At 42.9% G+C, this 14,198-nt stretch overlaps 1 protein-coding gene across 2 annotated transcripts; it reads left to right on the plus strand.

Moving 5' to 3' along the window:
• Window positions 1-43: 43 nt before the first annotated feature.
• LOC125506240 (RNA helicase family protein) lies at window positions 44-13,625 on the plus strand. 2 transcript variants are annotated; one of them, XM_048671100.2, is made up of 16 exons: window positions 44-359; window positions 897-1,042; window positions 1,321-1,420; window positions 1,500-1,703; window positions 1,804-1,899; window positions 4,064-4,339; window positions 5,970-6,173; window positions 6,251-6,403; window positions 6,654-6,746; window positions 9,153-9,367; window positions 9,957-10,116; window positions 10,206-10,479; window positions 10,574-10,766; window positions 12,173-12,359; window positions 12,511-12,879; window positions 13,241-13,625. In XM_048671100.2, the coding sequence occupies exons 1-16, from the start codon at window positions 72-74 to the stop codon at window positions 13,370-13,372; spliced, it is 3,090 nt and encodes a 1,029-aa protein (XP_048527057.1). In that variant the 5' UTR covers window positions 44-71; the 3' UTR covers window positions 13,373-13,625. The 2 variants fall into 2 exon arrangements, with proteins under 2 accessions (XP_048527057.1, XP_048527063.1); XM_048671106.2 differs by having other exon boundaries at window positions 78-359; window positions 1,317-1,420.
• Window positions 13,626-14,198: the final 573 nt, after the last annotated feature.

Below are 14,198 nucleotides of genomic sequence, written 5' to 3' on the forward strand. Positions count from 1 at the left end.
AATGGCCTCTATTTGGCGCTTAAGGCGCCAAATAGGATTAGGTGAAGGCGCAGGTGCACTCCCCGGCCCAGATGCTCCTCCACTCTTCCGGTTGCCGCGGCAGTCTCCTGTTCCGCAGCGGCTTCCCCTTCCCGGCCACCACCACCCGCAGAAACCTAAGGGCGCTCACAACCGCAGCAGCTACTCCCAACATGTATCGCGGCGGGCGCGGCGGCGGCACCAACTCCCAGCGTGGTCGCGGGCGCGGGCGCGGCGGCGGAGGCAGAGGAGGCCGTGGCGGCGGCGGCGGGGGCCGTGGTGAGCAGAGATGGTGGGATCCGCAGTGGCGCGCCGAGCGGCTGCGGCAGATGGCCTCAGAGGTGAGGGCTCTACTCCCGTGCGTATCGTCGTGGCTGGATGATGTTCTGTTTGTTTCGTTTGTATTTCGTGTGGTGGCTCGATGCTGTCACCCGTATCTTATGATTCGGAATGTGTTCTTGTTTTTTCGAAAGCTTGGAATCATGTAGCTAACGTCCATCTAGGTCCGTAGATTGGTCCACAGGGTCATCGCTAATTTGCTGCCATGGCAATCGAGTGAAAGTCTACATACTGCAATGGTACCACATGTAGTTACCTGTCCTATGTGTTACTTTTCAGGAAGTTTGAACAATCACGAGTTAGACTACATACATCACATCTCCTCTGATGTTTGTTCTGTACAAATGTGTTGTTAGTAACTGTTTCAACTATGTTAATTACTTAATTTCCATCCCAATGGTATGGTCACACAAGGTCTAGGCCCATGAGACTTTACTGAATTGCCCTATTTCTTAAAGTTATATACTACATACAGAATTTCCGCACTTGTCTAAGTTGATTTTTTAAGATCTGCACTCTTGTGAATGCCTAATGGTCAGGTGGAAAAGGTTGATGAGCATGAGTGGTGGAATACGATTGGGCAATTAAGAGAAGGATCTCAGCAGGAGTTAGTAGTCAAGAAGAATTTCGGACGTGATGGACAGAATACACTTGCACATATTGCTCAGAGACACGGCCTTTACTTGTAAGGATGGCACACCTATTCTGTGCCTTATTTCTCTCATCACCATCATGCTTAACTTCCATTGATAGATGCAGCATTCTTCCTGTCATCAGCTCATCGATGGTACCAAAATTAAGTAATTTACAACTAACTCTAATTGTTATGTCTCCTGTACATGAAGGACTATCTGACTTTCTCACGTTGATCATTTTATGCCTTTTGTGCTATACCTTTAGATCACACTTGAAATCTGATGAATTATAGTTTCTCTATTTTGTGTTTTAACCTGGGGAAGATAGCAATGCATACAACAAAGGGAAGACACTTGTTTTTAGCAAAGTGCCACTGCCTGATTACCGAGCAGATCTTGATGAGAGGCATGGATCATCACAAAACGAGGTGTTATGCAGTGTCTTTGTGACAGTGAACATCAATATATGTGTTTTTTTTACTGACATTGTGCTTGAACTATGGACAGATTAAGATGTCCAATGAGACAGAGAGACGAGTGGAAAACCTTTTATCCAGGGCACAGTCAAATAACAATGCTTCTGCTAGCACATCCACTGTCTCAATGAGGCAATCTTTGCCCAGCACATCCACGGCAGTAGCTGAATCAACAACATATGTTGATAAACAGAAGCTAAGTTTTCAGCTTAGAGATATGCAGAGATCAAAAAAGGTATCACCAGTGATTTTCTAGTGACTGGCTCAAACCCCATCAATATCAAACATTGAGCAACCCTAAATTCTGAAGTTGCATCATCTACATTTTGTTTCAGATGATGCCAAGTGCTAGATCAATGCAGTCTTTCAGGGAAAAATTACCAGCATTCAAAGCGAGAGAGGAGTTTTTGAAAGCAGTAGCAGCTAATCAGGTACGAAGTAAGAACTATAAGATGTTTCCAAGTTTGATCTATTTAGATGAATATATTCACATACATTGTCAAAGATTCTCAGCCCTTAGCCCACTAGTGATATAAATACAATTGGCTACGTAGTTTGTAAGGATATCCATTTTGTTAGGGAAGACTTGGAAGAGATCGGTTTAGTTAGGAAGGTAAAGATATGGTTTGCTAGGAGGATTTTGCATCAAGTTTAGTCTTCCCTATAAAAGGGACACTGTATACCTCATATGGATTATCCAATAAATTAGAATAAACCAGCAGTCAACCTTCTCCCCTTTTCATCCCCGACACCATGGCCGACCAACCCTCGCTTCTCAGAGCTTTACCCTCAACCGTTTCACATTGACTAGTCTTAGCAAGGGTACCAATTCTAGCATCACGTGCAAGGCATTTGGATCGTCTGTCCCAGGAAGATGTGGAGACCTGGAGGGCATTGTCAACAGCAAGCTCTCCGACCTCCCGTGACCCTATCCACCAACACTCGAGGTGAAAACCAATCCAAGCTGACAAATACGTTGGGCAAAGCTGTTTCGACCTCAAGGAAGGGCAGGCAAGGCGAATGCGGGAGGAGCACAAGGGGAAGCAAATGCGCTGTCCCAACTGCTTGGCACCATCAAGATTATGCAGCAGACCTGTGCGGTGGATGAGTACATTGAGCAATTTCTCACTTCCACATGCAGGTGCTGAGGGCTCTCCGAGTGGCATTAGGTGGATCTGCTTGTGGTTGGCCTCCACAAGCCACTCCAGACAGATGTATCGCTGAAATTTCTGGCCATCTGGAGGACAACATAGTTCACTCCCGCGTCTATGGGCAGCAGCAAAGCCTGCAACTACAAGAAGCAGCAGTAGTGCAACTTGCAGCAGTGGCAGGGCAAACTCCAGCAACAGTGATGGAGTGCCTTCTAGAGGCAGCCATGCAATCAATCTCGATGGCAGTGATGCACACAACAGCAGTGGTGGCGGAGTTCTCTTGCGGTGGCCACACAGCCAGCAGTGGCGGTGGTACCCTTCCTAGCAGCAGCAGCTGGAATGCAGCCATGAGAGCGAGATGTTTCTCCTCAAAGCAACGGCTGCTCTGCCCAAGCCAGTGACGATGCTTCTGTTTCCAGCGACACTCCTCCATAGGGTAGCAGCAGTATCACAGCTCTTTATGCTGGCAGCAAGTGATGAACCATTCCTTGCGTCCCTTCATCCAAACCCTAAGGCTCATGGGATTTCCTTGTTGGGCTTGAGCGTACTTTGACCAAAGGGGCAGACCACACAACTCCTATGCAGGTCAACACAATGAACAGCAGCAAGCAGGCCTCCAAACTGGGTCACATAAATGCATGTATGCAGCTTGGTTGTTTTGCTTTAGCCCCACGAGACGAAGGTGGAATCTATCAACAACTTGGGGGACTGCCTTGGGCTCCAAGGCTCCAACTGTGGCAACCACTGCTCGAGGATGAGCTGTTCAAAAGGGCTGGTGTAATGTCAGAGGCGTGCAGTCAGCCGTTAGCCCATTAGTTATGCAGTTAGTAAGGATTTAGCTAGGAAAGAGATCCATTTAGTTAGGAAGATAAAAGCTATGGTTTATTAGGATAATCAGGATTCTGTTCCTAGGCATCAAGTCCAGTCTTCTCTATAAAAGGTACACCATGTACACCATATGGATTATCCAGTGAACGTGAATAAACCAGCAAAGATCTTATCTTCTCCCGAACCTACTCTCCCTCTCATCCCCATCACCTTGGCCAATCAGCTCTCTTTCCTCAGCTATACCCCGAACCTTGTCACTAATCAGTCTTTAGGGATGGTACCAATTCTAGCACGTTACATCCATATACTGAAATTGTGTTTTCCTGACACTCTGCTTTATATCCTTAGTAACGAGTAAAATTCGTTGCTAGTTTTTTGAATGATTTGGTGCAGTTAAATTAACTTGAATCTCATGGTCAAGTCAGTGTCACAGGTTTAGATATTTTGTACTTAATGCTGGCAGAGTTAAGGTCGCACTGTCGTTTGTTTTGTTCATCTTTGCTACCTGGTGATATTCATTACTATATTCTTAATACTGCCCATAGAGTCGGGCTCTATAGTTGATCTTATTAGTACGTCCATTTAATTTATTTTCTTACTGAATTTACTGTTTCAGGTTTTGGTCATATCTGGTGAGACAGGTTGTGGTAAAACAACACAGCTTCCGCAGTTCATACTAGAAGAGGAGATAGATAACCTTCGTGGTGCTGATTGCAGTATAATATGTACTCAACCCCGCCGTATATCTGCCATATCGGTTGCAGCACGTGTAGGATCTGAGAGAGGTGAAGAGCTTGGTGAGACTGTTGGATACCAGATTCGCCTTGAATCAAAACGTTCCACACAAACACGACTGCTCTTCTGCACGACAGGAGTTTTGCTTAGAAAACTGGTATGACTGACAGATAGATTTGCATATGCACGAGTGACTTACCGCATCACGTCATTTTTGCATTGTTTATTTTGTCGATTTTTTTACTGTGAATTGTATATATCGCCTTGTTCTTTGTTTGTTGTCCATTATCGCTTTCTGCATATCTTAGAACTTCTGGTTTGATCGTAGCTTGATTTATGCATTTGGTTGTAGCTGTATAATCTTTCTCCAGGTTTATTAAGATACTCCCAAGGAATTTAAGCTTCATTATATATGCAACATTACAAAGCCTATGGCAATTATGATCTGAATTTGTTGTGCAGTTGCATGTTCAGCACTCTCTCTGTTTCGCTATAACCGTCACTAGCCTTGGCAGCCTAGTTTTAAAAGCTGTACCGGACCAGCGATCTGACCAGAAAAAAACTGAGTGGCACCTTAACCGGTTCAGTCCTCTTAAAAGACCGTTTTACCCATAAAAACAGTAATACAACTACTGGTTAACGAGTTGTCACACACAGGAATCAAATGCAAGACCCTTGCCCCACCTTCCCACGCGTGTTTGGACTTCGGAGGCCCATCACCAGCTTGCCTGCATTGCTTTGACTAAGTTAGCCAGTATAACTTCTATTACCCGCTCCCTCTGTTTTGCTATATCTGTCCTCAGCCCACCATGTGCACATCCCAAGGATGCTCTAAATCTACAAGAACTTAATACAAGATTTAACTAACACACTACAACCAATCAGCAATTCTGGAAGCAATTAAATAGGGTCAAAAGTGCAAATATTGCAAGAACCACGCTCTTGATCCCCTCAATAGAAACGGAGACTTCCCCGAGACCAAGAACAGAGTAGCTCACGGAGTCAAATTTTCTATAAACTTGAAAATCAATGAGCTATAATATTTCCTTTTGCCTTTATCAAACTGTCTGTGCCGGCGGTTAGATCTGCGAACCGGTAGCTTCAGCGGTCCGATTTTTGAAACTACTCTGGCGTGTCTCTGTTTCAAAATATCTGTCCATTGGGGAAACCAAGAGTGTAATTCATGGTCTCTACTATCTATCCCTACTTTAATGCTTTGGAAGATGTTTAGTGGTTGCAGCACGACATTCTGATTCTAGTGTATGCCATTTTTTATTAACTTTATCTTGGATTTAGTGCTTCCTTGATCTGGGTGCACAGTGGGTGGTGGTGTGATGAAAGATATTGTGAAACTGAGTATTGGAAATTGAATACTTCTCGACTAAAGTAGATTACACTGGCAATGGACACTTCTCGATTTTGACACAAGCAGAACACAGTAGTTTTTTTTTGAGATGTGAAAGAATTGAGGTTTTGTTGTGCAAATTATTTCATCACCCATGCACATGATCCTGTTCCTTTACAGAAGATGTATCCAAAACTAGTCAAATATTGTGTGATTTCTAGCACTCCAATGATCCAATCATATCACAACTGTAGCTACTGTTAACATGTACACGTGTGACCTTAATTATGCAAAGATATTTACTGCAGGGGTCTTAATTTGCTATAGACTATATTGCATCTTGAGATTTGGCAAATCAAATTGAATTGCTTGTTTATTTCCAAATGTTCAGTCATTTTGGTGTTATTGCACTTACACTCAATGCAAACACTATATGTCGCAGGTTCAGGAGCCAGACTTAGTTGGTGTAAGTCATTTACTAGTTGACGAAATTCATGAACGTGGCATGAATGAAGATTTTCTCATCATCATTTTACGCGACCTTCTGCCAAGGCGTCCTGACCTTCGTCTTGTATTGATGAGTGCAACAATAAATGCTGAACTATTTTCCAAATACTTTGGAGATGCCCCAATTATGCATATTCCGGTACTGTAACCTTTTGTAAACAGTGCCCGTTGAAGTGATTTTTGTGCATTATACTTACATCAAGGTGTTTTGAGCAGGGTTTCACTTTTCCTGTTGCCGAGTTATTTCTGGAAGATATTTTGGAAAAGACCCAATACAAAATCAAGTCTGAACGTGATAATTTTCAAGGAAATTCAAGAAAAAAGAGACTTGCTTCAGTTAAGAATGATCCATTGGCTGATGTTTTCCAGGTAAACTTGAGTTACTTTTCTAATCTTGCCCATTGTAGTTTTGTAATTCAGTATTGATGTCAGGGGATCAAAAGTTCTGAGATGGCAAATATTTGGATGATTTAGCTCTACTGTTGCTAATGCAGATAACTAATTTGTTAACACTAAACTGAAGTGTGGAGAACATATTGCAAAAAGTCAGACGTGCTTGATTCCCTATCCTTTAAAACTAGGAGGGTCAACAGTTTTGCTTGCTCACTTTTTTTTCCAGGATGTCGACATTAATAAGGAGTACGGAAACTATAGCATTACAACAAGGCAGTCCCTTGAAGCTTGGTCTGTCACTGAACTGGATTTGAGCCTTGTATGTATTCTCAGATCTGAACTGGTTATTTTCATGTGCATTTATTTGATTGCATTAGTAGATGGAACCTTTAAGTCCTTAGATATTGGGATAGTTAGTGGAGGAGATCCAGTTCCATATATGTACAAGTGATTGCAATTAATTGGAGATATATCAGTGATGTTTCTAAAAATGACCAGCTAATTGCCTGTTGTTAATTGTTCCATTAGGTATTAGCAGATCTAATGGTCTAGGACCAACTTCTTTGGTATAGGAACCGGAAGGGCTTATTCTTGTATTAACAGATGTATTGGATCAACTTCCCTGGTATTGAAATTGATCAAGAAGGGAAAGGGCGTAAGGAAACACATGGAATAATATAATATCTACTGTTAGACGCAAATGCGTGTAGTTATGTGCTGATATGTATGATGCAAATATTGGAACTTCTCTGTCTGCAAACATGGTGGAAACTAGTGAGAAGTGCTTTAAGAATTTTCTTCACCCTTTGTAACTTTAACTTCAATAACAATAACAATAACAACAACAACAACAAAGCCTTTAGTCCCAAACAAGTTGGAGTAGGCTAGAGGTGTAACCCGTAAGGGCTCGCGTCCAACTCATGGCTCTGGCACATGGATAGCAAGCTTCCACGCACCCCTGTCCATAGCTAGATCTTTGGTGATACTCCAATCCTTCAGGTCTCTCTTAACGGACTCCTCCCATGTCAAATTCGGCCTACCCCGACCTCTCTTGACATTCTCCGCACGCTTTAGCCATCCGCTATGCACTGGAGCTTCTGGAGGCCTGCGCTGAATATGCCCAAACCATCTCAGACGATGTTGGACAAGCTTCTCTTCAATTGGTGCTACCCAAACTCTATCTCGTATATCATCATTTCGGACTCGATCCTTCCTCATGTGGCCACACATCCATCTCAACATAGGCATCTCCGCCACACCTAACTGTTGAACATATCGCCTTTTAGTCGGCCAACACTTAGCGCCATACAACATTGCGGGTCGAACCGCCATCCTGTAGAACTTGCTTTTTAGCTTTTGTGGCACTCTCTTGTCATAGAGAATGCCAGAAGCTTGGCGCCACTTCATCCATCCCGCTTTGATTCGATGGTTCACATCTTCATCAATACCCCCATCCTCCTGCAGCATTGACCCCAAATATCGAAAGGTGTCCTTTTGAGGCACCACCTGCCCATCAAGGCTAACCTCCTCCTCCTCACACCTAGTAGTACTGAAACCGCACATCATGTACTTGGTTTTAGTTCTACTAAGCTTAAACCCTTTTGATTCCAAGGTTTGTCTCCATAACTCTAACTTCCTATTTACCCCCGTCCGACTATCGTCAACTAGCACCTCATCATCCGCAAATAGCATACACCATGGGATATCTCCTTGTATATCCCTTGTGACCTCATCCATCACCAAGGCAAAAAGATAAGGGCTCAAAGACCCCTCATGCAGTCCTATCTTAATCGGGAAGTCATCAGTGTCGACATCACTTGTTCGAACACTTGTCACAACATTTTCGTACATGTCCTTGATGAGGGTAATGTACTTTGCTGGGACTTTGTGTTTCTCCAAGGCCCACCACATGACATTCCGCGGTATCTTATTATAGGCCTTCTCCAAGTCAATGAACACCATATGCAAGTCCTTCTTTGCTCCCTGTATCTCTCCATAAGTTGTCGTACCAAGAAAATGGCTTCCATAGTTGACTTCCCATGCATGAAACCAAACTGATTTTTGGTCACGCTTGTCATTCCTCTTAAGCGGTGCTCAATGACTCTCCCATAGCTTCATCGTATGGCTCATCAGCTTAATTCCACGGTAATTAGTACAACTCTGAACCCCCCCCCCCCCCCCCCCCCCCCCCCCCCGTTCTTGAAGATTGGTACTAATATACTCCGTCTCCATTCTCCTGGCATCTTGTTTGCCCGAAAAATGAGGTTGAAAAGCTTGGTTAGCCATACTATCGCTATGTCACCGAGGCCTTTCCACACCTCAATGGGGATACAATCAGGGCCCATCGCCTTGCGTCCTTTCATCCTTTTTGTAACTTTAACTTCACTCAAAATAAATTAGAAGAGACCAAAACAAGAAGCTTGTTATCCATTGTAACATTTACTCGTTCCTTTTGTAACTATCAACATAGATTGAATGCGAACTTAATATTATATACATAGTTATGGACTTATAGTAAATCAGGAAACACGTCTAGACAATTTTCTCCCAGATTTTTTTTCATGTGAATTTGGTACCACAAACCAAAAGTGATTTATGATGTCGCCTAGTTGTGTGATGCACTTGATATCTCTCTGAAAAATAACCTGCATTTCATGACATCCTAATACCATTTCGTAACCTATCTATGCTGCTAATATTTATTACTTTATGTTGGCATTTTTAGGTGGAAGGTACGATTGAGTATATCTGTCGTCATGAAGGAGAAGGTGCAATCCTTGTATTCCTTACTGGTTGGGACGAAATTTCAAAACTTTTGGACAAGATTAAAGGGAATAATCTGCTTGGCAATTCCAATAAGTTCCTAGTTCTCCCACTGCATGGCTCTATGCCAACTGTTAATCAGCGTGAAATTTTTGACAGAGCACCAGCTAATATGAGGTAATTAGTCACGGTGTATATATAGAAACATTTGATCTGGATTATGTGCTATGGATATGATTTTGCTTTTACATATGGATAGTGTGTTGCAGACATACTTCTGTCTTCCTACTTGCATATCTTCTATTCTTCTCACTTTCTCAGTGTCACACCTCCACTATTATAAGTTAATGGAAACATGCTCGGTTTCCTTGCCTTCTTGTTATCGGTGGCAGTGTATTTAATGGTAAAAGTATGTGTTAGCAAGCTCGTAGGTAAAATTATGTCTGGGAAGGAACTACTGTAAGTACAAAATTTTGGTGATGATTTTACATATGCCATAGCAACTTCCACGTTTTCCCTCTCAGTTTCCTTTTAAACTATCTGCTGCCACTTAAGCTATTTTTTCTCTTACCCTCACATTTGATGTAGGTTTTTTATTATTATTGTGTGCTGTTAAATTGATATTTTATTTTCTTTATCAATTAATGCAATTTGTTCTTTGTTATGTACTCGTGCAACAAGTTCTAAGTTCATTTGAGCAAGTTGTCCTAAATCCTAATGGTTAATGCCATTAACTGTTTATATCTACTACATATGTAATTTGCAGAAAAATTGTTCTGGCGACAAATATTGCAGAAAGCAGTATTACAATAGATGATGTTGTGTATGTAATTGATTGTGGTAAAGCGAAGGAGACAAGTTATGATGCCTTGAATAAGCTAGCATGCCTTCTACCATCGTGGATATCAAAAGCCTCTGCTCATCAGGTACGTACCATGGACCATGTTACCCACTTTTCTGGCAAAACTGAATATCCAATAACAGTTGTTGTTGATGACTTTCCTAATTTACACAGAGGCGAGGCCGTGCAGGCCGTGTTCAGCCAGGTGTTTGCTATAGGTTGTACCCGAAAGTCATTCATGATGCCATGCCTCAGTTTCAGCTGCCTGAAATTCTTAGGACTCCACTGCAAGAACTGTGCCTTACTATCAAAAGCTTACAGCTTGGAGCAGTCGCTTCTTTCTTAGCCAAGTCACTGCAACCCCCAGATCCGCTTTCTGTTAAGAATGCAATTGAGCTTCTGAAAACCATTGGAGCGCTGGATGACTTGGAGGAGCTCACTTATTTAGGTACAAAGTTTTACTGCCACCCTTCAATTGTACCACTTCTTAAATTTTACTGTACGTGTTTTTATTTACTTTTGCCCAACTTTGATTTATGCAGGACGACATCTATGTACACTACCACTGGATCCAAACATTGGAAAGATGCTGCTCATTGGATCCGTCTTCCAGTGCCTGGATCCTGCATTAACAATCGCTGCTGCTCTTGCTTATCGTAATCCATTTGTGCTCCCAATAGATAGAAAAGAAGAAGCAGATGCTGTCAAAAGATCATTTGCTGGTGACTCCTGCAGGTAATTGTTATAAGCTTATATCACATTGATATTTCGTGAGGAAGCATGTAGAAGTGTTTTTTGACAACCAATATTACAGAAATTATGGTTTTAGTTTGATGTTGTTTTGCCTGTTATTTCTTCAGTACCATCAAGTGCTGCTTTATTTATGGTGCCTACGTAGCATTCCCCCTGTTTCACTATATCTGTCCCCAGCCTACCATGTGCACAAACCAAGCAATCACAAAATCTAAGGATATTTTAATAGATGATAACCTTAAATAAGCAGTTTGCAAAGCAATTAAATAGGGGTACTGTTAGGAAGCAGAGAGGGCGGGGCCGAAGGGGCGGCCGGCGGCGACAGGCGGACGGGGCCGGCGACCGGCGACGACAGCCTGGGAAGCCAGTGGCCAAATCCCCGTTGAATTCGCAGGGCCACGGGCCGGGAGGAGGCGTGGCCGGCGGAGAAGTCGCGGAGCCGCGGGCTGGGAGGAGGCGGCAGCGGTGGAGAAGTCCGGGCCGCGCTCCGGGAGGAGGCGGCAGCCGGCATGGAAGTCGCGAGGCCGCGGCCAGTCGGCTGACGTGCGGCGGAGGGGACGCGTAACTGTCGGACCAATTCAGCCGGGGGCGGATCTGGTGACAGGAAAAACCGGGAGCAGCAGGCGGCCGGTTCATGCAGTGGTGTTGACCACGCGGGCGGAGACCATGCGCCGTGCCTAACAAAGCACCAGCAGCACACGGGCGGATCTTTGGCTGCTAGCCACACGGGCGGATCCTTGGCTGCTGCGCTCCTCCAGCAGCACGCACGCGGCCCGGCGACGCTCCAGTAGACTTCCGCATGAGGGCAACGGGATCCGGCGGAAGAGATCGTGGGGGTCGGACAGCAACCGGCCGGAAGCAGGATGGCGGCGTGAGAGATTGGATCAAGAGAGCACGAGTTGCGCGTGCTAAAAAAAGCCCTAAAGTTCTAATACTATGTTAGGAATATGCAACTTAGTATTATCTGGAGGCCAAAGCCATCATATATACAAGTACAGGTGGGAGGCCAAAGGCCAAAATACAGAAAGGCAAAGGGCATCATAAATATAACTCTAACAGGCACAAATGCAAAAAATGCAATAACTACACTCTTGATTTCCTCAATGGACATGTATATTGGAAAGGGGCCTAGTCCAGGACATATGGTGAAACGGGGTGAGTATTGGAAAGGGCCTTAGTCTAGGACATATGGTGAAACAGGGCGAGTGTTAGTTACTGGTTGCTACATGCTAGAAAGCTTGACCCAGGAGGAGCCACAGGATATGGAATGATAGAACCAGGATAGGGAGTGCATAGTATCACTTGCCAATGATACCATCGCCTGCAAAACGTTTTACGCTGCAGTTGTTTAAGGCACACTGATAGTTTCCTGTGACCTCTTTTGCCAGTGATCACATTGCCCTTCTTAAGGCATTTGAAGCATGGAAGGAAGCAAAACGCAGTGGAAGGGAGCGTTCTTTCTGTTGGGAAAATTTTCTGTCTCCTATGACCCTGAAGATGATGGATGACATGCGAAATCAATTTTTTGATCTACTTTCTGATATTGGATTTGTTAGCAAGACAAGAGGAGTGAAGGTTTGTAACCCTAGATCTCTCTTGCATTCCATAAGTAATTCTACGACCTATGTAGTTATCTATGTTTTTTCATTCCAGTGCACCATTTTATCTACTTTCCAACTGAAGAGCTTCAGTTTCCATTACGATTACTTCTGTGCTAAAATTTCAGGCATATAACCATTATGGCAAGGATCTGGAGATGGTTTCCGCTGTTTTATGTGCTGGGCTTTACCCAAATGTCATACAGTGCAAAAGACGGGGCAAGAGGACAGCATTCTACACCAAAGATGTCGGAAAGGTGGACATTCACCCATCATCAGTCAATGCAGGAGTGCAGCAATTCCCATTGCCTTATCTGGTTTACAGCGAGAAGGTGAAAACTGCTAGCATTTATGTGAGGGACTCCACAAACATATCAGATTATGCTCTTCTACTTTTTGGTGGTTCCTTAAGTCCAAGTAACACCGGAGAAGGCATCGAGATGCTTGCGGGGTATCTTCATTTCTCTGCACCAAAGCGTATCATAGAGTTGATCCAGGTATGACCAACTTCTCAACAATAGCTTGCTTCTTGAACCTTTTCTCTTTTATAAATATAGTGCTAAGTAAATCCAAGTGTTCGTTCAGCAACAAAGAGGTGACATGAAACTTTAGTTCCGGTGCTTCTTTTAATGGTAATTTTGTGTCTGTACTTGCTGCTTGATCTAGATTCCTTGTTATACAAGCTGAGTTCGTATAACAGTAAGTAAGCTTGGCTGTGATTATCATAGTAGTTGGAATGACTGATATCTGGTTTTACTGCTATATTGCAATCAAGTTCATTTCAGTGAATAAAATAGCTTATTTTTCAGCTAAAATTTTCAGTTTACCCTAACGAGAGATGTTCTTTTTACTTGACAGAGATTAAGAGGTGAATTGGACAAACTCCTTCAGAGGAAGATTGAGGAACCTGCACTTGACATCTTTTCGGAAGGGAAAGGGGTTGTGGCTGCGGCCATAGAACTGTTGCACAGTCAAAACATTTACCACTAGATGCTACATATACACGTTGCAGAAGGCAATTCCCCAACTAAATGAAACCCGTCCTAAGATTTTGTAATATCTGTATTCTTTAGTACCTTCTGCTTGGACAAGCACCTTTGGCTCTCAGGCTTAGGTGCACCTGATATGGATTATTTTAGTAATTCCAAAAAATGTCAAAAAAAAAAGTTTCGCCAAGGAATGACTTTCGTGGTATTTTGGGCCAAAAAAAACCAACATTATATACAGGTTACTATTCACGCTTTTTGTCCTTGAAAAATTGTTTGTTTTTGCCCTGAAGTTGATGGGAATTTTTTCTTGGTAAAAGTTTTTATACGAGTACAATAGAAGGTCAAGTTTGTTTCCACAAAAGATTTAGAACTTTTTGACTTTTTGGAATTACTAATTTTTCCTATATAAGGTGCTCCTACACCCAAGAGCAAAAGGGTATTTTCTGATTAATGAAGCATCCTTTTTCCAAGTAGTTAGAAGTCAGCAGCACATAACATTAATATTAGAAAATACAATCGTGTCTTCTTGATGAAAATATTAGGGACAAGCTACACGTCTGACGTAAATATTAGTGGCCTCGCTTTCTCTTACCTCTATCCAGCTTTGGTACTTAAGTGCAGCTTTGTTAATATGCTGAATATTCATCTGCTCCTGATGAACAGTAAACACAAAAAATACTAGAAAATTCATTAAAAAAATCTGTTTTTGTTGTATTGAAAATGTTCAAGTGCATGATGTTTGGGCGAAATTTCACCATGTTATGACATGAGGAACTCGTGGCAAAAAAGTCAAAATTGGTCTGCACAGTGCGTAAAACAATAAACTT

The sequence above is a fragment of the Triticum urartu genome, chromosome 1A (genome assembly GCF_056163025.1).
Source record: "Triticum urartu cultivar PI428250 chromosome 1A, HENAU_Tu73, whole genome shotgun sequence".
In the NCBI taxonomy this organism is placed as follows: Eukaryota; Viridiplantae; Streptophyta; class Magnoliopsida; order Poales; family Poaceae; genus Triticum; species Triticum urartu.

Bases quoted from the DNA above. Each gene is read 5' to 3' on its own strand.
- LOC125506240 (XM_048671100.2), top strand. From the start codon at position 72: ATGCTCCTCCACTCTTCCGGTTGCCGCGGCAGTCTCCTGTTCCGCAGC. The intron at 10,117-10,205 runs GTACGTACCATG...TAATTTACACAG, and splicing joins CAAAAGCCTCTGCTCATCAG to AGGCGAGGCCGTGCAGGCCG. The intron at 10,767-12,172 runs GTAATTGTTATA...CTCTTTTGCCAG, and splicing joins TTTGCTGGTGACTCCTGCAG to TGATCACATTGCCCTTCTTA.